Source organism: Helianthus annuus, chromosome 11 (assembly GCF_002127325.2).
Source record: "Helianthus annuus cultivar XRQ/B chromosome 11, HanXRQr2.0-SUNRISE, whole genome shotgun sequence".
Lineage (NCBI taxonomy): Eukaryota > Viridiplantae > Streptophyta > Magnoliopsida > Asterales > Asteraceae > Helianthus > Helianthus annuus.
In genome coordinates, this window is record NC_035443.2 from 81,315,704 (window position 1) to 81,341,626 (window position 25,923).

At 37.1% G+C, this 25,923-nt stretch overlaps 1 protein-coding gene across 1 annotated transcript; it reads right to left on the reverse strand.

Annotated features, from left to right (window-relative positions):
* Positions 1-15,407: 15,407 nt before the first annotated feature.
* LOC110919888 lies at positions 15,408-15,839 on the reverse strand. Its single transcript, XM_022164136.1, has one exon. The coding sequence runs from the start codon at positions 15,837-15,839 to the stop codon at positions 15,408-15,410; it is 432 nt and encodes a 143-aa protein (XP_022019828.1).
* Between the last annotated feature and the right edge of the window lie 10,084 nt (positions 15,840-25,923).

A 25,923-nucleotide genomic window follows, 5' to 3' on the forward strand; every position in this document is an offset into this window, starting at 1 on the left:
TACAAAATAAAATCAACAAATGTTAACAATTTAAATTTCAAAAGAAGTAAACCCGAACCCAACTAATAAATTCGGAAACTATAAACAACCCAAACCTGGACAATAACTACGAGTCTGATAGACAAGGACGAATCCGGATTTGTCACATATCCAGACTAAGAATAAATCCGGACAAAATTTATGTATAACAAAAATAAATCCGGACGAATTATAAATTGCTTGAATAAATTCGGACGAATAAATCCGGATAAAAAATTTAAATCCGGACCAGTTTTGATAAAGACTGAGTTTATCAAACCCGGAATCAAACACTACCCCAGATAACTTCATTGAACCCAAGTCTAAAACCATTCGAACTACGGTGGGATAAACTTGGATTTTCAAAAATCCGGAAAAACATTTGATTAACATTTTTTCTACATGAAGACACCAACAAAAATTCCCTCCAAGAGCACCCAACAAACCATCTTCAAATTTCAACCAAACAAACACATTTAAACAAGCTGATAAACCGATTTCTTTCAAGATTTTAACAAAACCTAAGCAACTAACATGAAATCATACCAACATTATCACAAAAGCTTTTAAAGAAAAACCCATCATCAAGAACACCAAGTTCTTGAATTTTGAACAAAAACCCCCAAATATCTTGGAACCAAAATAAACCCGAATCAAATCAAGTATTGTCACAAACAATATATCATCTAATCATCATAGAATCATCCAAGCTAAAGTTTTCCAAATCATTCAAAGTGTCAAGAACACTAGGTCTAATCACATTCAAATACAAGCCCTAGTTACAAAAATCACAAGCTCGTTAAAGAAATGATGTTTATGAGTAGGAAATACACCTTAGATTAAGATTAAAACTGAAACAAATACGAATTCAAGAAATAAATGATTCAACAGAATAGGGGTTGTGAGTGATTGTGTCGACTAAGATCTTGAACAACTAGGTTTTGAGAAAAAGTGAACAAATTCGGATGGAAACCTGCTATATTGTCGATAAACCCGGATACCCACAAACCCGGACAGACACTATGAATCCTCTATCGATTAAACTCGGACTGGCTCTGTTATCTTTAAATCCGGACTAAACAGTTTAAGAACCCTAAACATAAATCCGAACTAAGCAAAATAAAAAAAACTCGGATAACTACAATTAAACTCAGACGAGCCAACACTTTGTTAGTTTGTGCGAACTAAAACACATATTTTTTTGAAAGTTACGCCGAAATTGGTTTTAGGAGGCCCAATACAGTTTGTGGAGCCCAACTTGATTTTACAAACTAAAAAATTAAAGCCCAAAAGCTCTTTAAAAACAAATTAAAAGGGTTTAAAGCCCAAACTAGTTAGAAGCCCAAATGTTTAAACAAATTTATGTAAAAGTGCCCAAAACTTCCTAAGTAACCCATACTAGGAATAAATTTCTTACCACTTGAAAAATATGACACGATTTCCCACACGGAAACTCACACTTAGACAAACTAAGCGAGGTCTATTTTTATTAAAAGACTTATTTTATAAATTACCTTACTGGATTGTTTTAACCCGTTTTCAAAATTGTAAAACCCCATTTGAGTATCTTTAAAAATATAAAGCCCACACATGGAAACGAGAAATAAAATCTTTTTGTATTTTTCGAACTTTATATTAAAACACACCAAAAATCTTTTTGTATTTTTCAATATTTGAAACGGAAAGATACTTACAGAAATGCGAAGTAAATATTTACAAGCAACATCTTTTTGTGAATACGCGGACAAGAAGATCATATCGGCTTATCTGTCATAATCTATCACAGTTAGTATCCATATAATGATTTAAGCACTTAGAATGATATGACAGTTCAAGATGTTTAACGATATACTTGTCCACTTTAGTTTTAGCACATGTTCGAACATTGTTTTTGAGATATGCAATTAAGTGTATTAATAACTGATGTAACCATGTCCCCACCTCAGAATATACTCCCGTATCAAAACTACCAAAAATTACATCTTACAGGTGAATATATCCAAATATTATTTGTATCCGGCTAAAATTGCAAAACCTTCAGAGATTAGGTTAGTGCCACCGCAGCGACAAAAAGATGAAGGCTCGACTTTAAGGTGGTGTACCAATGGTTTATATCTTTTACGGCTTTGGCGTATTTTAATATTATGTACCCGGTGGTAACATATAAATTCAGTTGTTCACCCAGTGGTGACAAACTTAGAACAGATCATCGGGTGATGATTGTTAGGTAGAAAAGAAATACACCTAGGGGGTTTGCGCACAAACAAAACGCTTTGCAAAGTATTATACGAGGTCTAGGCCATTGCCCATGCAAGAAGACCAAGTATAATACCCCAGATAATAATCAGATATAAAGACCTAGTATCCTAGAATTTTATTAATCTCTCAAACGAAATTACAGTACCAAGACCATATATCCGAGAGATGTTACGCACAAGTTACGCAATTCGTTATCTTTATATACCAAAAATAGGTTCTTATTAATGCGTAAAACCTATAGTTACAACATATAATGAAGCTGTTAACAGTTAAGGTTTTAATTTTGTAAGATACCTTGTAAACGATCTGACTATAGATGTACTATCATTTCTTCTCACAATCAACGTGTCCTCATTTTTTCATTTTCTAATGTTTTTGGATTTTTTGTAAAAATATCCTATAACTAAGTAAAATCTTTTTGGATTTTTTGAGTTTAACAAAAGTTAGTAAACTGTACAAAAGAAACGATACACAAAGTTCCATGAGAGCTTATGCAACCATCCTACTAAGGGTTTATCATCCCGATCATTCGGAAATATCGTCCAATCAAATGTCTTTGTAAACATGTCCGCATAGTTGTCTAAGGTGTCAAATCTAACTACATAAAGCAAACCATTTTCAGCACAATCATGAATAAAGTGATGCCTAACATCTATATGTTTTGTACGTGAGTGGTGTACTGGGTTATTTGTTATCGATATAACTGAATTAATATATATCATGATGGGAGTTTATGTATAATTCAAACCGTAATCCTGCAATTGTTGTTGTATCCACAAGACTTGAGCACAACAGCTCAAAGAGGAGATGTATTCTGCTTCACATGTGGACAACGACATTGAAAGCTGCTTCTTGCATTGCCAGGATATCAGACGGCTTCTAAGCAGTTAAGCACCACTAGAGGTTGATTTCCTGTTGATTGGGCACCCGCTAAAGTCCGCATCCGCATACACTATCAAGTCTAAGCCTCCCTCGACTGGATACCACAATCCAAGCCTTGGTGTGCCTTTCAGATAGTGGAAAATCTGTTTGACGACTTTCAAATGCAATTCTCTCAGAGTGGCTTGGTACCTAGCACATAAACAGACAGAGAACATTATGTTGGGTCGATATGTTGTAAGATACATTATAGAACTAAGCATTGCATGATAAACCGTTGGATCCACTTCAGGATCTTTCTCGTTTTCATCCGATAGCTTATGATTGGTAGGCAACGAAGAAAATGCTTCAAAGTGTCATTACAAACATAATTAACATACTAATGGTTGTTATTAAGCAAGGGATACAAGTGTTTTTGCCCTTAGGCTTACAATAATACAAAATCATCAATCTAAATGCTTGAAACATGAACAAAAACATGGAAATATTGTAGAATCAAACCATAAACAAGCACAAGATTGAGTATCCAGATAGTAACGGAGCTAAACGGCATGCTGTGGCTTGATTCCGGGTAAAAGCTAGTGCCTCTGGAGCATGAATAATCGCCTATGAAGCTCCCAAAAGTCCAGAATTTCGAAATGAAAGTTGCCTTCTGTTTTTTATAACTTTTTCAGATCGCACGGTCGTGCCATTAAAGTGCACGACCGTTCACTTTATTGTACTGTTCACCATACTGTGTGACATCAGCAGATCTTGACCGGTCTTCGTAGTCGCACGGGCATGCCATGGGTCGCATGAGCGTGCATCGCCGAGAAGAGGCTGGCAGGAACATCTGAACGGGCAGTGCAATTCCGGGCTGGTGTGAGTCATCGCAATCGCATGGGAGTGCCTCCAGTCGCATGATCGTTCATCTCCGAGATTTCATTGCACTCTGGATCGCACTGGCTGTGCATTGCCGAGATGAGCTCTGTCGTCGGAACCGCACGGGGTGTGCCACCAGTCGCACGACCGTGCAACTCGCCCGGGTCAGAATTCCTCACAGAAACTTCGCAGCTCTTCCGTGTTGCCCGGAAAATCCTCGTTTTCACCATCTTCTTGTTCGGTACGCTGTTTTAGGCCTGTAAACAAAAATATACCTGATTAACTATCCGATTCGCGGTTTTACGGCCAAAAACGCGTAAAATGGGGGTAAAATGGGGGAAGAAAGTATGTGTAATTTGGTGAATATCAATCACAATTACAACTTTGGAGAGCTTTTTGAAAGGTGTGTAATAGAAACGTTATGTCACACCCCAAAAACGAAGCAACGGAATATTAAACGTAGTGGTGACGGAAGTTGGTGCCCATTAATATCTTGCTGAATGATGCATTGAAATGTTGGACATTAACTTAATTAAAACATAGGTTTTAAGCTTAAAGTTTCAAAGTATGACACAACCACAACATAGTTTAGTAGTCTTGATCCTTATGGATCTTATTACATTGTTCCTAAATTGTTTTAAAAGTTTGTCCACAACATTTTCAAACCACACATGCATCAACAACCACAAGATACACCATAATTCCCGAAGCCGAACTCAAGTACCTGAAGAACACGTTAAAATCAAGTGTCAATACAAAGGAGGGTGAGTTCACATATTCAAAATTAAAATAATTTGACCCAAGGAAAAACTTTCTAATTCTGTGTTTATTATAAAAACATCCATATAATTTTCAAGAAAGTTAATTCATTTCCTTGTAAAATAACTCAAGGGTCAGCCGTCACAAGCATTTCCGTAGAACCTTCCGACCATTAACATCTTCCCGAGTTTACATATTAAATTGATAGAATCAAATGTTCAGACTCGTAAGTTAGCAAGACATTACGAACTATATATTAACAACGAAGGTATAATCAATGCAACACTATAAACAGAATATCAATTCGTCGTTTGACTTGACACGGAGCGACCGGTCACGACGGGGTTGTCAACCCGATAGATCTACCAACAATTCCTCGCGTGCAATACTTAAATGATTAAACGACATTACTTGCGCATGGCCCATATCGAGGCCATCTATGATGCCTGCCTCACGTACAATATATATATATATATATATCCTACTAATAATGATAAATTTAATATATGATGTTGTACGAATTTCCTGAAATCCCTGGGATCAAGAAAATTCGTCCCAACTACACGGTCGTTTTCTCTGAAACACCGTACAAATCCCCGTTTCTCCCCGAAACATATTTATTCACCAAAACCGTTTCTCCCCAAAACATATATTAACCAAAACCGTTTCTCCCTGAAACATATATATTTAACAAATCCATATATTTTCAATGAAAATATACATTTTAGTGACACTCACTTTTGGGTGTGTATTTTAAATAGCACAATCCCACAAATTGATTTCTACACGTCCTATTAAGCGTAGGAACAATTTTATAAATCAATATATCACAAAAATTCCTAAGTTTCTCTGTATCTTAGAATTTTCACATAACTTTGAGATATTCTCAAAAAGTTATCGTTTTAGATTATCGAATTTGGACCCGAACGAGTCGATCAGAAGAGTTAAACTCAGTTTCAGAGGCGGAAACTAAGAAACTAAGCTCAATTCAGCTAGTATATCACTTTAAACTATTGTTTCTATTGATTGAATGATGTTTACAATTCTGACAACACTTCGGCAGCACTTCGTTGCAAACCGGAAAACTGACATAATGATTTCGCTCCAAAGACCCCTATATATAGTGGTTGTGATTTCGCTTGAACATGTTTCAAGCGAAATCAACATCCATCAATACAAGTGGAATAAACAACTAGGACCCAAGCGAAATCAGACTTTGTAATTTCGCTTGAAATGGTCTGATGACCTTTGAAGCGGAATCACTCTAAACATCCACTTCTCGTTTTTCGTGCCCTGATCTAACTATTACAGTCTAAGACTCGATACAAGACGAATACGACAGACGGATGCACCAACAAACTCCCCCTCGGATGTTGACGAAGTCTTCAGTGTCGAGTCTTCACATCTTCAGTCTTTATCAGCCTTTGGGCTTCTCTTTGAAGTATCTGACACTGTAAGCATCCTCAATCTCTCTCTCTTTTCTTTTTTCTTCAACAAACTCCTTCCTTCGGATGTTGACGTCTTTAAATTCATCAGCACCAACATATACTCCCTCTCGAATCAGCAGAAACAATCTCATGATCAGAACCTGGCTCTTTGTCATTCAGACACCCCCTCTTAATCAGCTGGGATCGCAGTCTGGCTCTCACAGGTTCAGAATCCATTCCAAGATCGTGACCTGGCTCTCCTCCAGCTCAGGTTATCTACATAATCTCTACCTCAAACATAAGTTTTACGATAAAACATTTAAACATTCAAACACCACTATGTAGATTCCATCTCAAACTAATCTTTCAAATAGTATCTAATGAACCACTTGCAGAAATATCGATTTCAAAACTTTTGATGACCACTTGTAAGATATGTTTTAAATTTTCATAACACATTCTCCCAAACCAATTTTGATCATGTTTAGCACTTGGAACTTTGAAAATCAGCTCTTCAACACCAGTTGTCGAAAATCTTTTTGGATTTTTCAAAATATATGCTAAAACACACTAAAATCTTTTTGGATTTTTAAATGTAAAGAAATGCAGTAAAGAAATATTTACAAACAATATTTTTGTGAGTTTGTGTAAGAGGATCATATCAGTTTATCAGACATATCACCAACACCGTTAAGCTTGATTTCATTTTAAGATCTAAACAATTCACCTAGATTGTCAGTATACTGATCCACTTAAATTTTCACACAAATTTCAACTGTTTCGAGATACGATATTAGTGTCTTAAGAACTTAAACTTATTCGCGTGTCCCACTACTTGAATATACTCCCGTATCCAGATCCCAATATTCAGTCTTACAGGTGAGTATACCACAGATGATATCTGTAAGGGGTTAGGTGCGAAACCGTGAGAGCTCAGGTCAGAACTTCCGTTCAGCAGAGAGATGACGGTTCGACTTATGGTGTGTCCCCTTTAGAGGATCTTTTCTTCAACAGCAATGACTATCAATTTTATTGTTTCATCATTTTGCTGAGGGCGAGCTTATATTTCAAAGCATTTGCAGAAAGTATTATACGGGGACTAGGTCAGAATTTCCATTCAGCAGAAGTCCCGGGATAATACCCCAGATATCACTGAGTATAAAGACCTAGTATCTCAGAAAGAGGGACCTTTCAAACAAGATTTCGGGGGTTACCCATATATCCAAATAGTTGTTCCCCACGATATAAGCAAGTTTGAAATTTAGGTTTATATCTCGTCACAATTTACTAAATGTGTAAAAACCTACTGGCATATCCGCAGTGAGATTGTTTATCACATTTTTAACTTTCCATTTCTTTAGCATGTTGTGATAGTCCACTAATGTACTATCATTTCCTCTTTTTCACAACAAAACTCTTTTTTTTATTTTATCATGTTTTTGTCTTTTTCAAACTTTCTAATGTTTTTGGATTTTCTGATTTCTACTCCCCCTAAAATGCAAACACATAAAGAAATTTGAAAACAAACTGTACAGAAATTGACAACCGATATCAAATCGCATCAATTCGCTATCCACTAGGCATAAACAATCAGAACTTCCCCTTTCAACAAACTATTTTCCCATATAGATTTCCAAACACTTAAGTTTGTTTTAATCAAAATGGTTTTTCCGGAAAATAAGTTTTGTTGATTTTACCATTTGTAGGGACGGAGATGTGGTTCATCATATTGTCTTTAACCACTTGTATGAGGATTACATTAAGTTCAACTTAATGACCTTGATTAATCACCTTTTAAGAACCAACTTCTGTACCACTTGTACAACAAACATAACCAAATACAAAAATGATGCCGATTCATTATTACCAACTTGGGATCTCCGGCAAGTCAGGTTTTTCATTCAAAGAAAATATCCACCCAAGCCTGACCAGCATTGGGTGTTACCGAGTCATCATCACTCGGTTTCTTACCTCCCCTCTTCTTCTCATAGAACTCTTTAACCCCTTTGACTTTTCAATCAATCATCTTTCCAAAGATATGTTTAACTTTGGGGTTAAAGGCCTTTTCGACATCAAACACCTTTTTATCATAATAAAATTGGTTTGAAATTTCAACTTTACCAATTTTCTTTCTAAAATTTTCAGCACTCAATGGTGGAAAATTTTCATCATCCATCTGATCACTGATTTTTCACATTCTGAAACAACCTGTGGCTCATCTGACTTTGTGAAATCAGATTCATCGCCAGAAGATAGCTCCTCTGATTTTGACCTATCAGAATCATCGCTAGAGCTATTCCCAAACTTCTTAACAACCCATTTCTGGTTGTCAGATTTAGCTCTTTTGTTGTAAAACTTGTTTGAACATTCACCAATTTCAAACTTTGAATTTTTGAATAATTTTGTTCTGTCAATTGGTGGTTCAAACTCAACCACTTTCTCTTTGAGTTTAGAAACTCCCTGTTTGGTTTGAATTGCTTGCGAACAGTTCACCGCAAGATGTCCAATTCTACCACATTTGAAACAGGTTCGAGTTTTCTTTCTTTGATTAGCATTCTTCATTTCTTCTTGCTTCTTTGCAAGGAACTCTCTGTTTGACTGTCTCCAAAATGCTTTCTTTTCCTCTTTTTCTAAGGATGTACCTGAAACAAATGTCATTTTTGATTTAAAATCACGAACATATTTTTCATTTTTCTGTTTTTCTGATGGAGTAAAACCTAAACCTTTCTTTTTGAAATTGCCATGGTTAGGTTTCTTTTGAAAACCAGAACCATAACCTTTTTTCTTGTTTTCTCTTTCCTTAACTCTTGACGTGTATTTTTTAGGTTTATCAATAAGATTTAAATCTTTTATTTCAGAAATATTAATTTCTGTAAGTTTGAAAACCTTTTTTATCATCTCAGTTTTGACCCCTCTTATTGGAAATTCCTCATCAAAATATAATTTGTCAGAATCATTCAAAGTATAAGAAACTTTAAACAGTTCGTCATCCAAATTAGATTTTGATAATAGGAATTCTTTGTCATAAACTCTTTTTCCCTGTTTTTCATTTTGACCCGGAGTGCTGGGCTCAGACTTGGACTCTGAACTAGACTCCGACTTTGACTCCTCAGTTTCATCGTTATCCAACACATGATCCACCACTTTCTTCATCAATTGAGACTGTTGATCAGTGTCAGACGATGTAAACGTGACATCAATATTTTCAGGCAACTTGACTGACGACTCCGACTCCCACTGTAAATTTGTAGCCTTTTTTATTCTTTCATCATTTGGATTTCTGGGCAAATATCCATTATCTAGCGAGGGTGGACACTTGTTGTAACTGACACCTTGTTTCTTACCAGAATTTTTCTTGTCAGCCTTTTTCTTAGTGTCTTTCTTCTTCTCAGTCTTTTCTCTGGAGTCGCTTCTTCAGAACCTTTTTCAGCATTCTTTTCTTCAGTTACTTCATCCTCTTCAAATGCCTTCATGCCCTCAACTGTTGGATAGATCCTGTCAATGACATAAGAAGTACATGAGTAACTTTTCAACTAACGATTTACTCTCTCAGTCTCAATTCTTTGCAACTCCAGTTTCTGTTCAAGAACAACACACTTTTCAATGTCGTTATTCACAACTTTTTGCTTCGTCATGAATGCTCCTTGAAGAGTTTTCATAGCAGATGCCTGTTCTTCACTTGTGTCATTATACATGTTCATTGCTTTGTTCAGCACATCGTAAGATTCCTTCAACCTGTTCATGTTGTTGATCAACTCACTGTTTTTTCTTTTTCATGATCTCATAAGTTTCACAGTTCACAGGAATCTCTTTGTCAATAACCTCTTCACTAATTTTGAACTTTGGAACTTCTTTAACTTTTCTTTTCACCATCGGAGCTTCATCATCACTGCTCACCTGTGACTTGATCTTCTTTTTCTTCTGCTTAGCTTTCTTATCTTCGCTGTCGCTTTCAGCCATCATCTTCAGATGTTCTTCCATTCTTCTTGCATAATACTCAGTATCATCATCACTATCTTCTTCAACTCGGGCAACAAAAGCTGTGTGAACAGGAGCTTGATCAGGAATATAATCATCCCACGTAAAACTCTCCCAGCTAAACCCTTCAGGTAACTTTTCATCATCTTGATCAATCACACATGCTTTAGCATCAGTTGGAATATATTTATCCTAGTTGAACCCTGTTGATGGCTTCTGTTCACTTTGATTCACAACACAAGCCCTCTTTGATGAATCTTCTAACACATTTCTTCCATGTGCAGTTTGTGCCTGATGTTGATGTTGTTGAGGTGGTTGTTGGGCAACTTGATGGTAAATGGCCTTCCTGTAGTAATCATTGTTGTTGAAAGGATTCTAAGCTCCACTTGATTCGCGATTGGTACACTCCCTCTTGAAGTGTCCTTTTTCCCTGCAACGAAAACAAGTGACTTTAGATTTGTCAAAACCTAAAGTAGAAATGTTAGCTTCACGAAGATCATCTCTTCCTGTGATCTGCTTGAATTTTTCAGCTCTCCTCGATACACTAGCCAAGCACCACTTTATGTCCATCAGTTCCTTTTCCTCAGCATCTATCTGGTCGTAATCTTCCTTAGTAAGCATTGGATTCCCAATTCGACCTGCAACAAAACTACCATAAGATTCTAAAACAGTTCCCAACAAAGACATATGGCTTTTAGCTAACTCTTCAGAATATTCCTTATCATTTTCAATGTTCAACACAATGTTGCATTGAAGTTTTTTGCCATTTCTGGATGTTGAAACATTCGGATCAAATGATGGAAATGATGAGAAACTTGTGTTGCTGTTTGATCCTTTGGATGAGCTTCCAGATGAGTTCTTTGCGTTGAATGCAGTTTCAACTTTTGGTGACATGTTGGTTGTTTTATCATTCAACCCTGATTTGTAGTACAACCCGATTTCTTGTTCACCATCAAACACTTTCATTCTGGAAATCTTTATCTGTTCCATTTCCTGAGCCTCAATCCTTTCAATGAATTTGCTAAGTGTCAAATTGTTGAACCCTTTTTTGTTTCTTAGCATCATCAAGTATGTACCCCAAGTTTCATGCGGCAACGCATCAGCTAACTTCTCAATTAACTCCTCATTTTCTTTGGTGATGCTAGCCCTCTTCATGTTCACCAATAAATTGCAATATCTTTCAATTATCTGCTTTGTGCTTTCGTTTTTCAAACCACGAAATAAATCAAACTCTTTTTTTAGAAGTGATTTCTTGTTCTTGATCATTTCTTGACTTCCAACAAACTTAGATCGCAATGCTTTCCAAATCGAATAAGCACTCCCAGTGTGTTGTAGTAAAACCATGATATCCTCTTTAACTGCCTGTTGCAGTAAGCTAATCATCATTTTTTCATTTTTGTATTTCTTTTTCTCATCGGGACTAAGATCTTTGATAGGAATCACATCTTCGTCATCATTGATTGGTCTAACGTACTTAGTCTCAATGCACTCCCAAGCATCTAGATAATTAGCTTGCACCCAGTTCTCAAAACGTTCTTCCCAAGTCTTATACTCCTCAATGTTCATGAGTTTGGGCGGTTTTTGCATAGTTCCCGTTTCGTTTTCCAACATCGTTTGCTGAGCAACTGTGATCGGAGTAGCAAAGGCATTATAAAAATCCTCGTTATCCATGTTTTGGTTTTCAAGAAATTTTCAAACAGTCCTTTCAAGCGAAATACCAAGTTTCAAACAATTCACAATTCAAGCGAAAACACTTAATAAAACCAGAGCCACTGTTTCAAGCGGAATCAGATAACACTTGTTCAAGCGAAACCTCGGTTCGAGCGAAATCAAACTCAACTTTCAAGCGAGATCCAGTTTCGAACGGAATCAAAAACTAAGTTCTCAAGCGGAAACACTGGTGACGTCATCATTCTTTCAAGCAATTTCAACCGGAACCTCAAAAATGACCAGTTTTAGTTTGAATTTCAGTCTGTAATTTTCAAGGCTTTGTTTATACAAAATTCCGAACACACTGTGTGAATTTGAGCCGATTTTAACCGTGAAAACTTTTGAATTTTGAAAAAGAATGGTGTAGAAACAAAATTTGCAGCTGAATTGTATAGAACTCTTCTTCCTGAGCTCTGATACCACTTGTAGGATCGAATTTGGACCCAAACGAGTCGATCAGAAGAGTTAAACTCAGTTTCAGAGGCGGAAACTAAGAAACTAAGCTCAGTTCAGCTAGTATATCACTTTAAACTGTTGTTTCTATTGATTGAATGACGTTTACAATTCTGACAACACTTCGGCAGCACTTCGTTGCAAACCGGAAAACTGACATAATGATTTCGCTCCAAAGACCCCTATATATAGTGGTTGTGATTTCGCTTGAACATGTTTCAAGCGAAATCAACATCCATCAATACAAGCGGAATCAACATCTAGGACCCAAGCGAAATCAGACTTTGTAATTTCGCTTGAAATGGTCTGATGACCTTTCAAGCGGAATCACTCTAAACATCCACTTCTCGTTTTTCGTGCCCTGATCTAAGTATTACAGTCTAAGACTCGATACAAGATGAAGACGACAGACGGATGCACCAACAATTATGTTGGCATGTTAATATATATATATATATATATATATATATATATATATATATATATATATATATATATATATATATATATATATATATATAAGATTTTGTGACTTGAACGATTTTATTGGTGACCATTATCATGCAAATCCGTTAACACAACCGTTTATACGTAATATATCTACGATTTGCGCGTCGTAATATATATACATAGACGTACACATAAACTAAGCATTGTAACACGCGAAATCTCGTTAACTTGTTTATTTTATCATTTTTAAAGCATTTATACATAAAATAACTTATATGTACCAATTTTCATGCTCGACAAACAAGTTACTCATTTAACGCGATTTTACCGATTCTACTGCTTTAAGCGCACAATTGTACATGCATAGTCTAACTCCCGCTATCATGTCAACACTTAGCATATTATCATATACACATATGTAAATCACATTACACATTTTAACACCTAAGGTTCACTCATAAATAACCCATGCTAGTGTACATTGTAAAACACGTATTTTAGTGTTTCGGTAACGTTTTCGGGCGTCGGAAGTCACGTATGACTAACCAAACACCAAGTAAACTTAATATTAGTTAGAATACTTATATTTTAAACTAAATATATCAGTTTACTTACTGATTTAAAACAGTTTTATAAAAATCCTTCGAAAAGCCGATTTTTAACCGTTTTACCGCATAGTTTTGCGTTAAACGTTACTATAATCATCCCAACTCGAAATGACTTGATGTTTTAACACAATACATGTTATTTACTGATTAAAATGATGATTGTAATCAGATTAGTGCAGTTTTGTGTAAGTCACATAAATCATGCGATTTCACGTATTTTACAACACATAAAGCACCAAGTACAACATGCAAAGCTAGCAAACTTTATAACAAAGTTTTATACCATTTTAACACTTCAAATAATCATATTTTTAGTGTTTAGAATCTGATAAAAATTTATTTCTATCAAACTATATTCAAATCATCATTTTATGATCACATATCAACATGCATGTCCAAATATGTGCATCTAATGCACTCATATCATATCATCATGATCCTACATGATCTTAAATGCATCAAAGAGCATATTTATTTCATGTCCATATAAACCAAAACATGTTCAACACATTATCATCTAATCATGTTTACATAAATGCAAACATTCTTACATTTATGAACATGTGACAAAAACTTAGATGCATGCATACATGCATATATATACATGCCATATATACATACATACATATATGAACTTCCAAAAGTTCACTTTTATGCCATATTTTCAAATCACAAGAACCTTCCTTTATGACACCTTTTTGATTCATGCATGTAACAATCTTTCATGAATCATGTCAAACAGGAATCATTCAACAAAATCAAAACACAACTACATACACACATACATACACCCTACGACTATACATACATATACAAACACTTCCATTTTTACTTTGTTTAAAATCTCATTCATTATTAGTTTCAAGTTTGTGATTAATTCCAAGTTCAAGAGAAACCTTCCAACATCATTATCATCACCAAGAATCAAGAACATGATTTTAAAAATAAGTTTAAACCTTTCAAGATTTTAGTTAGTTTTGACAAGATTTTTGATGTTTGGAGCTTGTTTCACATTGAAAACATCTTTGGATCTTCAAAACACCTTGAAACCTTCTTGGAATGGACTTGAATCTTCAAAGAACAAGTCTGAAAATGAAGATGGAGGTGTGCAAGAGGGTGTTCAGCTGAGATTTCAAGAGAGAGAGAGAGAGACAGAGAGTTTGATTGTGTTGTGATATATTTTCTTGGTTAATGCAAGATTATAGAAAGTTTGAAAAGCCTCATCATCACATGGAGCTTCCAAGACCACCAAATGGAAGAGAGAGAGAAGGGATTTTGTCTCCCCTAGCCGCCACTTGTCCCACAACTCTCATCCATCATATATATTCGCATACACACACACACACACACACACACACACACACACACACACACACACACACACACATATATATATATATATATATATATATATATATATATATATATATATATATATATATATATATAATTCAGGCCAAAAACTGGTATTTTACTAGATACCGGGTATTTTATCTATCGTTTTAATCCCGTTTTATGACGTTTTAAATTATTTTTAATGCTCTACAAAAATAAACCTACGAAATTATTACTGAAATAATTATCAGTTGCCTTGACTGGCTGCGTTGACAGTATTTTGTCATATACGCGCAGTATCGCGCGGTACACGCTTAAACTCGAAAAATAGAGTTTCTTAGCGTTTTAATTTATTTTTCCTTCTGGACATGATTAAAATTACCATTCTAATCATAATAGAATATTTTTAGGATTTTAACAATGATCGGGTGGTCACCGACGTTCGTTTTGCATTTTGTTCGTTACGCGATAAGCGTTTTTCTTATTGTTGCCAACATAATTTTTATCAAAGTTTGGATTTACCAACACATCAAATATCGCATATAAACATCAATATCAGTCAAATACATCCTTTTTATTTATTCATGACACGTGTTACATTTGTACGGTAAAGCCTAAATAGCCGGGTGTCACAGTCTCCCCCTGTTTAGGAAATTTCGTCCCCAAAATTCTACCCTACAGGTTTAGTTTTCGCACTAGGTGGGAAGAGATGTGGATATTTCCATTGCATCTGGTCTTGTCGTTCCCATGTGAACTCGGGTCCACATTTAGAATCCCAGCGAACCTTGACCAACTTAATCCTACTCCTCCTAAGTTTCTGAATTTTCCAATCCAGAACCTCTACTGGTTCTTCGATAAATCTCAGTTTATCATCCACTCGAACCTCACCAGGGTGTATAATCAGCGTCTCATCAGACAGACACTTCTTCAAATTGGAGATATGAAACATGCCATGTACTCCACTTAATTCCTGCGGTAGCTTAAGTCTATACGCGACTGATCCAACTCGAAAATCGATTTCGAAAGGACCTATATAACGTGGGCTCGGCTTTCCCCCTTTTCTAAACCTCACAACTCCTTTCCAAGGCGATACATTCAACATAACCCGATCACCAACCTGAAACTCCAACGGTTTCCTCCGGTTATCCGTATAACTTTTCTGTCAATCTGTGGCAGCTTTCAACCTTCCCTTGATCTGGACAACCTTGTCGGTGGTTTCCTGGATAAGCTCGGGTCCGGTTAATTGCTTCTCGCCGACTTCAGCCTAACAAAGTGGTGATCGAAACTTCCTTCCATACAAGGCTTCAAACAGAGTGGCCTTGATACTAGCGTGGTAACTATTGTTGTAAGAAAACTCAGTCAATAGCAAGTGAGTATCCAAACTTCCACCAAAATCGATCGCACACGCTCTCAACATATCCTCTAACGTCTGAATGGTTCTCTCACTCTGACCATCCGTTTGAGGATGATATGCAGTACTCATGTCCAAACGAGAACCCAGCGACTCCTGAAGAATTCGCCAAAATCTGGAGTCAAACCGTCCGTCTCTATCTGAGATAATTGACACTGGTACTCCATGTCGGGCTACAATCTCGTTAAGGTACAACTGCGATATCTTCTCCGTATTGTCTGTTTCCTTACGCGCTAAGAAATGAGTAGACTTTGTTAATCAATCCACAATTACCCATACCGTATCATGTCCACGTGACGTACGGGGTAACATGGTGATAAAGCCCATCATAAGATGTTCGCATTTCCACTTAGGAATCTATGGTTGCTGCAGAAGCCCAGACGGCTTCTGATGTTCAGCCATAACCATTGAGCATGTCAGACATTTACTCATATACACCGCAATATCTCTCTTTATATTCGGCCACCAGTATAACTCCTTGATATCCTGATACATCTTGGTAGAACCTGGGTGAATGGAATATCTGGATTTATGAGCTTCGCTCATAACCAGTTCACGTAGGTTACCTCTAAGCGAAACTCAAATCTGGTTCATGAAGTACATTACTTCATCCGCTTTTGGTATCAGTTCGCATTCTAATCCTCTCAAACCTTCTCTTCTCGGGTTCTCATCCCTCAAAGCTTTTCGTTACGCATTACGAATTCGATCGGTCAAACTCGTCTGTATGGTCAAGCCCAAAGCACACACATGTAGAGGCTTCTCCCGCTCCTTCCTACTGAGCGCATCCTCAACAACATTTGCTTTACTAGGGTGATAACGAATATCACACTCGTAGTCGTTGAGTAACTCTACCCAACGTCACTGTCGCATGTTGAGCTCATTTTGATCAAAGATATGCTGGAGGCTCTTATGGTCTATGTATATCGTACACTTCGTGCCATACAAATAATGTCTCCAGATCTTCAAGGCAAACACAACAGCTCCTAACTCTAAATCATGTGTCGTGTAATTCTTCTCGTGCACTTTTAATTGTCTAGATGCATAGGCTATCACTTTGTCCTTCTGCATAAGCACGTATCTGAGGTCCAAACGTGACGCATCACAATACACAATGAAATCGTCATTTCTCTCTGGAAGTGAAAGAATAGGTGCACTACACAACTTCTCCTTCAACAGCTGAAAAGCTTCCTCCTGCTTTTCTGCCAATCAAACTTCTTCTCCTTCTGGGTCAATAGCGTCAAAGGTAGCACTAATCTGGAGAAATTCTCTATGAATCTCCGGTAATACCCAGCAAGGCCTAAGAATTATTGCACCTCCGACGGAGTCTTTGGCGCTTCCCAATTCTTGATCGCCTCTATCTTCGACGGACCCACGTGTACACCTCTCTCATTTATGACGTGTCCGAGAAAATGAACTTCTCGAATCCAGAATTCACATTTAGAGAACTTGGCATACAACTTCTCTTCCTTAAGCAGCTCCAAAATCAACTTCAGATGATGCTCATGATCTTCTTCGGTTCATGAATATATAAGTATGTCGTCGATGAATACTATAACGAATTTATCCAAATAGGGTTTGCATACCCTGTTCATACGATCCATGAACACAGCTGGCGCATTAGTTTAGACAAAAGGCTTGAATAAAAACTCGTAATGGCCATATCGTGTTCGAAAAGCAGTTTGTGGAACATCTTCGTCAGCAACCTTCAACTATTGATATCCTGAACGCAGGTCGATCTTCGAGTAGTAGCTGGATCCCTGTAGCTGGTCAAACAAATTGTCAATTCTCGATAAAGGGTACCGATTCTTGATATTCAACTTGTTCAGCTCTCTGTAGTCAATGCACATCCTGAAAGGATCCATCCTTCTTCTTCACAAACAAAACAGGTGCACCCCAAGGCGAAAAGCTTGGTTAAATGAAACCTTTGTCTTGTAGCTCTTGAAGCTGATTCGACAATTCTTTCATCTCTTTCGGTGCTAATCTATAAGGAGATTTTACAATTGGTGCAGCACCGGGTACCAGATCAGTTCTGAACTCGATCTATCTCACAGGGGGCAGTCCAGGTAAGTCTTCAGGGAAAACATCTGGATAGTCACGAACTATAGGAATCTCTTCGATCTTCCTACCTTCAGCCTTCGTATCCACTACGTTAACTAAGAACGCAGGATAACCCTTATGCAACATCTTAAACATCTTCATAAGACTAACAACACTCGACACTCGACTCGATCGGTCTCCGTGAATAACTATAGCTTCACCACCACCAGGATGAGGTATCCTCACTTGCTTCTCCGAGCAAATAATCTCAGCTTTATTCTTGGATAGCCAATCCATTCCAACCACTACATCAAAACTACCCAGCTCCATTGGTAATAGATCGACACTAAAACTATGATCGTCTAATCGAATAACACAACCACGTATGACTTCACTAGTCTCTATCAATTTACCATTTGCTAGTTCTATCGAGTACTTTTTAGTTAGCTTACTTGTTGGAGAACACATAAATGGTTCAAAGTTTTTCGAAACAAAACTCAAGTCAGCCCCAGTATCAAAGAGTACGAACGCAGAATGGTTATTGATAAAAAAACGTATCGATAACAACAGCAGGATCGTCACGTGCCTTCCCAGCATTTAGCTCGAACGCTCTGCCCCTGGCATTCTGACCCTTTGCTTTAGGACAATCCCTCTTGAAATGTCCCTGTTCACCGCACTGGAAGCATCCCTCTAGCTTCGCTCCCTCCGAAGTACTTTTAGCATAGCACTCGCGGCTAACATGTCCAGCTCGACCACATCTGGTGCACTTTCTCTTCTCATCCTCGTGAGTCTTTTTCTCAGAACCACTCCTGCCATCCCTGGCATTATCCCTTCTAGAACTGCTAGAATTTGCTACATACGCCTTTCCCAAACTGCATTTCCTATCACGCTGCTCAACGGTCTCCTTCCTCGAATCTCCTGATTTAGGGTCAGAATGCTGAATTATTTGAATGGTCGACCCGCTGTGACGGCCCAACATCACGCATACTGATGCGTGTTGGTGTGTATATATTTTTAGGTATATTTTAAGCCCTTTTTACACTATAGTCAAGTTTTAAATTTATAAAAAACGATATTTTACTAACACTAAACACACATATGGGCAAGTGCACCCATCGTGAGCGTAGTATAGCGTTGGTAAGATACCAAGGTCGTTCAAGGACACAAGAGCTTTTAGTACCGGTTTATACTCAACGTCTAATCAAATCAAAATTTTAGAAAAAGGTTTAAACATGAAAATAAAAACTAAAAATGCTAAAAATAAAAATAAAAATAAACAGATAGACAAGATGAATCACTTGGATCCGACTCGCCTCTAGTGTAACCTTTAATTATTTCCGCACTTTTGCACTTTTTAAGAGATTATCTTAGTTATAGTAGTAGGCCCCTCTTTTGAAGGTGACGTTACCCTCAACCCAGTAGTTTGAGTCAGCAAGGATACAATCCTAAAGGGTTGGATTATTGAAAGATAATAATTAAGTTATTAATGCTAATGTGGTAGGCCCTTCTTTTGAAGGTGACGTTACCCTCGGCTAAGTAGTTTGAGTCAGCATGGATACAATCCTAAGTAGCCGGGTTAATGTTTTAATAGTAGTTTACATATGAGGGGATCAAGAAATTCGGACCCCCGCCATCCAATACCAGTGGGTATTGAAGGAGATCCTACTAAGCTTGACCCAGGTCCTTGCAGGATCTATACACTGAACAAGGCAAGACGCTTACCAAACCATTCCCTTAACCCCCGACCAGGTAGCCAACATATCTCAATATAGACTGTGGAGATATGAATGGTGTAAATCTTTTATTTTATATAGATAGTAAAATAACGCCAAGACACCACGGACAAATGATAAGGAAGTTTCACCTTCAACATAAGAAACGAGTTATTAAAGTCATTAATACATAACCAAATAAAAAGTGCGAAAAGATTAAAAATAAAAGTATTACACTAAATGCTTGTCTTCACCAAGTGATGTAAGAGACTTAGGCAAACATGGCCTTTGATTGTCAAGAACTCTTACTATCAATCGTGGATCCCAAGACGACTACACACACTCTATGATGGATGATGGATGATGGTGGTGGATGTGGGTTGTGATGGTGGTGGTGGGTGGGTGAAGTGTGAGAGAGGTGGTTTGCCAAGGGATGCCTTTGAAGTGAACCAAACACCTCTATTTATAGCCTGCATAGAATCCCGGACATGGCCTCGTGTTCATTGGGCACGACCCTGTGTCCATCCCTCTTCTCTTTCTTCAATAAATGCAGTTTGTCTGCATTAGTTGACCACGCCCCCATGTCTGCTGCGCACGGCCCCGTGTGTAGAAGCGTATCTGTACTATCAAGATTTGCTTGGATTCTGCGAATCTTAGCGTTGACCACGGCCCCGTGTCCGCTGGGCACGCCCCCGTGTTGGGAAATGGAAGCTTCTACAACTTTGTCTTTTCTACAAACACTTGGGCACACCCCATGCTCATTGAGCACGGGTCGTGTTCAGCCTTCTGTTCTTTTGTTTTTGTTTGGGAAGATGCTGTCGAGGGGTCGGGCATGCAACATTTATTCCTTTTCTTGTATTATTGTTGGATTTGGCTGCATTTTTGCTTCTTTTGTTCATTTAAGCTCATTTAACCCTGAAAATACAAAAGGAAGACAAAAGCACACTTTTTCCAATATTAGTACTAAAAAAGGATTAGTTTTACGCCACATTTGATGTAATTTATATGTTGCATTTTACACACATCAATACCGTTGCCACGTCATTGCATAGGGCACTAGTAAATGATCTTGGGTTACAACCCTAGATTGTTTTATGTGTACATCTGTGTACCATTCACAAGGTTAATGAAAAATCAGGATTACGCTCCGATTATATCATAACAAAGGAACTACTAAAACTTTTCGATCATTATATTACCTGGAGGGTTTCCGATCTGTGCCCTACCAAAACCATGCCCCTGAGCACCACGTCCACGTCCCTGGCCATCATTCTGGATAGCATCGTGTTGTTCCATAGCAGTATTAACGTGTTGGGCTATGAGTTATGCCAACTCTTCTGGGGTGGTAGGTAGTCCAGAACCCTGTCTCGATTTTGGCGGCATTTCGTCGTTTTTATTATTACAACATAATATCAACATAAGACGATATCCAAAAATAATTCAATCATTAAATGCTAGTGCACCAAACATTGCGCATGTATAATATCCACATATTAATGCGAACAATTTTTAAACCATAAGTAGTCCATCCAATATTCATCATAGAAATTTTAAAACTTTTTTTTAGTACACAACTAACCACATTTTGGCATGTCTATGTCAACACCTATAACAAGTTCATATAAAAATTTCTACATAATATCCAAAAATCTGGCATACAAGCCATAAATAGAGTGTATCAAAAAGACAAACAAAATAACCAACAAAATCAACAAGCATCTAACGCTTCAAGCCCAGAAAATCCAACATCCTCCAAACCAGCTCCTCCAAATCCACTATTCTCTAGTGCATCTGATCCATCGCTGTGACACTTGTGCTCCGTAAACACACACAATGTAGGACACTATCTTTTATCAAATAAACAATGTGTTTTGGTCTCAAAAATTTGTTTATTTTTGGTTTTACAATTTCACATTTTGATTCTAGTTCATTTTCAAGCTTTAAATCACTTTCTTGAAAGTTAAACGCGAGCTGATATGTAAACGTAATCAGTTTAATGAGGCAAACACTTCGGAATAGTGACATAGGCTTAACATACCTTAAATAACGTTTATATAACCTAGAAATAAGTTTTGAAAGCTTTGTTGTGTCAAAAACAAGTTTATTCACACTCAGGGACTATTTGCGTCTAACTGCGAAAGTCTGCTGATTCACATAGTATCACACATTCCGGAACTGGATCATAAGTTAAACATGCCCAAAATATCCTTTACATAGCTTAGAAATAGGCTTTGAAGTGTTTGGTGCGCAAAAATAAACTTATTTAATCAATAGGGACTAAAAGCATCAAAAAGTGAATAAGTTTGCATTTTCGCGCATAACTTACGTTCTGAATATATTCGGGCACCCAAAAATTTATGTAATCATTAAAATATTTTATTTTAGTGATTGGCATGATAAAATGCCATTCGTCGCGTAATTTGGATCGTTTTTCGCAACCGTTCGTGTTTCGCCGTAATTAACCGAACAACGTGACCGTACGACCAAACAAACTGACATCCGAGATGTTTTTGAGCATATTTTAAGTTCCCTATACTTTAACTTCATTTTAAAGCTTTGAAATGGGGTTAACGGCGCTTAAACGCATCAAAAAAGGCCTTAAACATGTGCAGGGACCATTTCTGCCATTTCGGCAAAACTTCTGGGAACTGGCACATGGTGGCGCTATGCCACTACCACATGGCTCTGCCGTGGCGCGACGCCACGGCCTCATCTAGGCAGAAACTCAATTTTCAGCAATGGCAGGTTATTTTCAGCACTTAACTTGAAGTTTAGGGGCTATTTTGTAACATTTGCAATACCATTTGATAGTTTTGGGGCACCCCTAGTAATCCAAAACCTTGTGCCCACTTGGATGGTCCAGATTGATGCTCGTTTATCGAGGAACGATCCTAACGGTTCTTGGTTTTCTAAAAATACCCAACCCCCCACTTCTCACTCACGCTTAATTCTAAAATTTCTCTAAGTTGATGTGTTTATCACTTCATACCTGAGAATATTTGGAATCAAACCTCCATTCTTGGACCTTTTGTAAGTATTCTTTCGTTCTTTTACGCGTTTTAGCGTGGAAGTCAAACTTTGTTTGACTTTCTGCATTGACCAGTTTATGGTCAACACGAAGTTCGTTTGAACTTCGTAACGTGAGCGTAATCACGATGGTCATAGTCCCTTGTGACTATACCTACTGATTACCACGTTAATTAGGTGTAGTGATGAGTCATAGTTTCGGTCAAAATACGCGTCTATGCGTATATTGCAACCAAACTATTCTTGGGTATCAAAACCGTTTGTTTTGATATCAAACTTGTTTTTTAACTTCGTTAAACATGTTTTAACATGTTAACTCGTCACTTTAGGTTTAGTGTTAATATAGGGTTGTAAAGGTAAGCGGTCTAAACAACCGCTTAGACTTTCAAACCCGACCCGTTTGGTCGATCATTAGGATCCGACCAAACACATTAGGTGACCATAGTTGCGTAGGGAATAACCTTCCGAGGTTATACCTTATGGTCACTACGTTTAGTTAGTTGTATGATAGGTAATTTATATGCCTTAGAATAATGACCAAAATACCCTTTTTGCACATAGTTACATTTTAAGCATATGTAACACATGTTTTGACATCTAAACTGATTATATAACATAATTAGATATGTTAAGGCATATAATACTTGTCATAGGACTAGTTAGGCGTCTCGAACGCGCTTTTGCGCGAACGACGCGTTAAAGTGGCGTAAGCTACCTTAATGGGTCGTAATGGGTCGTAAGCACTTAGGATAGGTTTCAATTTAGAATGTAGGCTTTGTTAAACCATATTATATGTGTTCCAACACTCATTTGGTTTACAAGACCTCATTCTACCCGATCTTTCGATTAGGTGTCAATTCCCTAATATAGTATCTGTTACCCTAGGAACCGCTTCAACACTTGAACTCTTGGTATTTTGAGCTTTGTTATACCCTTTAAACCAGGACTATATGCAACCCCAAGCGAGTACATAGTTCCTCTCTTTTACCATTTTCAAATGTTTTGGGGTGATTCATATGTGTAATCGATATGTTTTCAAAATGTATGGCATATGTGTGTTCACTAAGTGCTTTTATGTGTATTATTCCGATTATGCAAATGTAATGTTTTATCCTTAAGTGATCTACCTATCTTCATAGTTAGATTCATGTAGGATATTTGAAGTACAGTCTTAGATCTTCCTATCTTCGTAGTGAGATTTTTAAGAAGTACTTTGCAACTCAATGGTTGGTTTTTGTGTAGATTGTCGGTGATTTAGATAACGAAACTAGATAATACTCTAAGCACATGGTGGATACGCCGCTGGTACTTCCTATAGATAAGTGTGCTTATTGTATTACCTTTCGTGACGTTATCCCGAATCACCATTAGGATTTAGATTTGTTATGATTCAATAATTCAATGTGATAAGAACCTAGGATCCCTGTAGTATCTATCTATCTTCATAGTTAGACTTATACGGGATGTTTAGAGTACTAATATTGGAATCCATGTTTGGATCCATTGTGTACTTTAATGCATGTTAGATAATTCAATATGATAAGAACCCAGGATCCCAGTAGTATCTATCTATCTTCATAGTTAGACTTATATGGGATGTTTAGAGTACTAATATTGGAGTCCATGTTTGGATCCATTATGTATTTTAATGCATGTTAGATTAAACAATGTGATAGAACCCAAATCCTTATAGCATCAATCTATCTTCATAGGTTGATTCTTGTAGGATGTTTAAAATACTAATATTGGAGTCCTTGATTGGATTCGTTGTGTGCTTTAATGCGTGTTTACAAGTTTGTACAAGTTGGTTGGTTTATGTGTTATGTGGTAGTTGTGATTTAAATAACGAAACGGGTATAATAAAATAAGAACATGGTGGATACGCCGCTGGTACTTCCTATATATAAGTGTTCTTATTTTATTATTCTTGTAGCGTTAACTGGATCACTTTAGGATTTTGTGTATAATTGTTTTAATGTTTGATTATCAAAATCTTTGTAGAATCTTCCATATTTTTATGTGTTAGATTCTTAGAAAGATATCTGAAGTATTATCATGACTCATTGATTTGATTTATGTAATACTTATATAAGTTTTGATTTATTTCAAAACAGTTATTATTAATCCTTAATTGGATTCCTAATAACACATTCACAAGTTTTTATGATGGTTTAATCGGGATTTCAATGTAAGACATAAAAATGACTTAGTAAATATCATAATGCCATATACAAACCTATTTTTGTCACAAGTTTTCACAATTAAGATAATAATATTGTTGGTGCACTACATCTGTTGATTTCGTCTTAGATCGAGTCTTTCATTGTAATGTATAGATTAGGGCGTGTTTTACGAGAAAACTAGAGAGAATATGTGTTGTAGAGAGGAGGTCCGCTTATACGGACATAGGAGATCCTCTTTTGTGTCAGGTCCGCTTATACGGACATGGGAGGTCCGCTTATTCGTCAGGTCCACTTATAAGGACATGTCCGTATAAGGGAACCTACCTGGACTATAAATACCACATAAGAGGACCTCATTTGTAACCTTCTGGATTCCATACCGAGGTGCTGCCGGTGTGAGAACTGAATGTAAACGCTGTCAAATTAATTAGAAAAGAGATTTAAGAGAATATCTAGTTGTTTTTACATCAGGTACTTGTTTTCCGCACCTGTATCTGATCAAACTCCTCTGATTGACTCGTTCGGGTCAGAATCCGATCCTACAATTGGGATCAGAGCTTCAGGAGGAGGAGTTCTATTGAGATTTGCTGGATTTCATCACATATTCTTACTTCTACACCTTCTTTCTTCGTCAGAGCTAGATTTTACGGTCAGTTTTCGCTCAAAATTTCACAGATTGTGTGTTACAGTACATTGTCAAATCCTTGAAAATTTGAGACTGAAATTCAAAGTGAAAGTGGGTCAAAACGTGTTCCGAATAAGGTCCGCTTTTACGGCATCGTCATAGGTTCGCTCCAAAATTTGGATCAGGTTCGC

Excerpts from the sequence above, each read along its gene's own strand:
- LOC110919888 (XM_022164136.1), bottom strand. The coding sequence starts at position 15,839 with ATGTTGAATGTATCGCCTTGGAAAGGAGTTGTGAGGTTTAGAAAAGGG.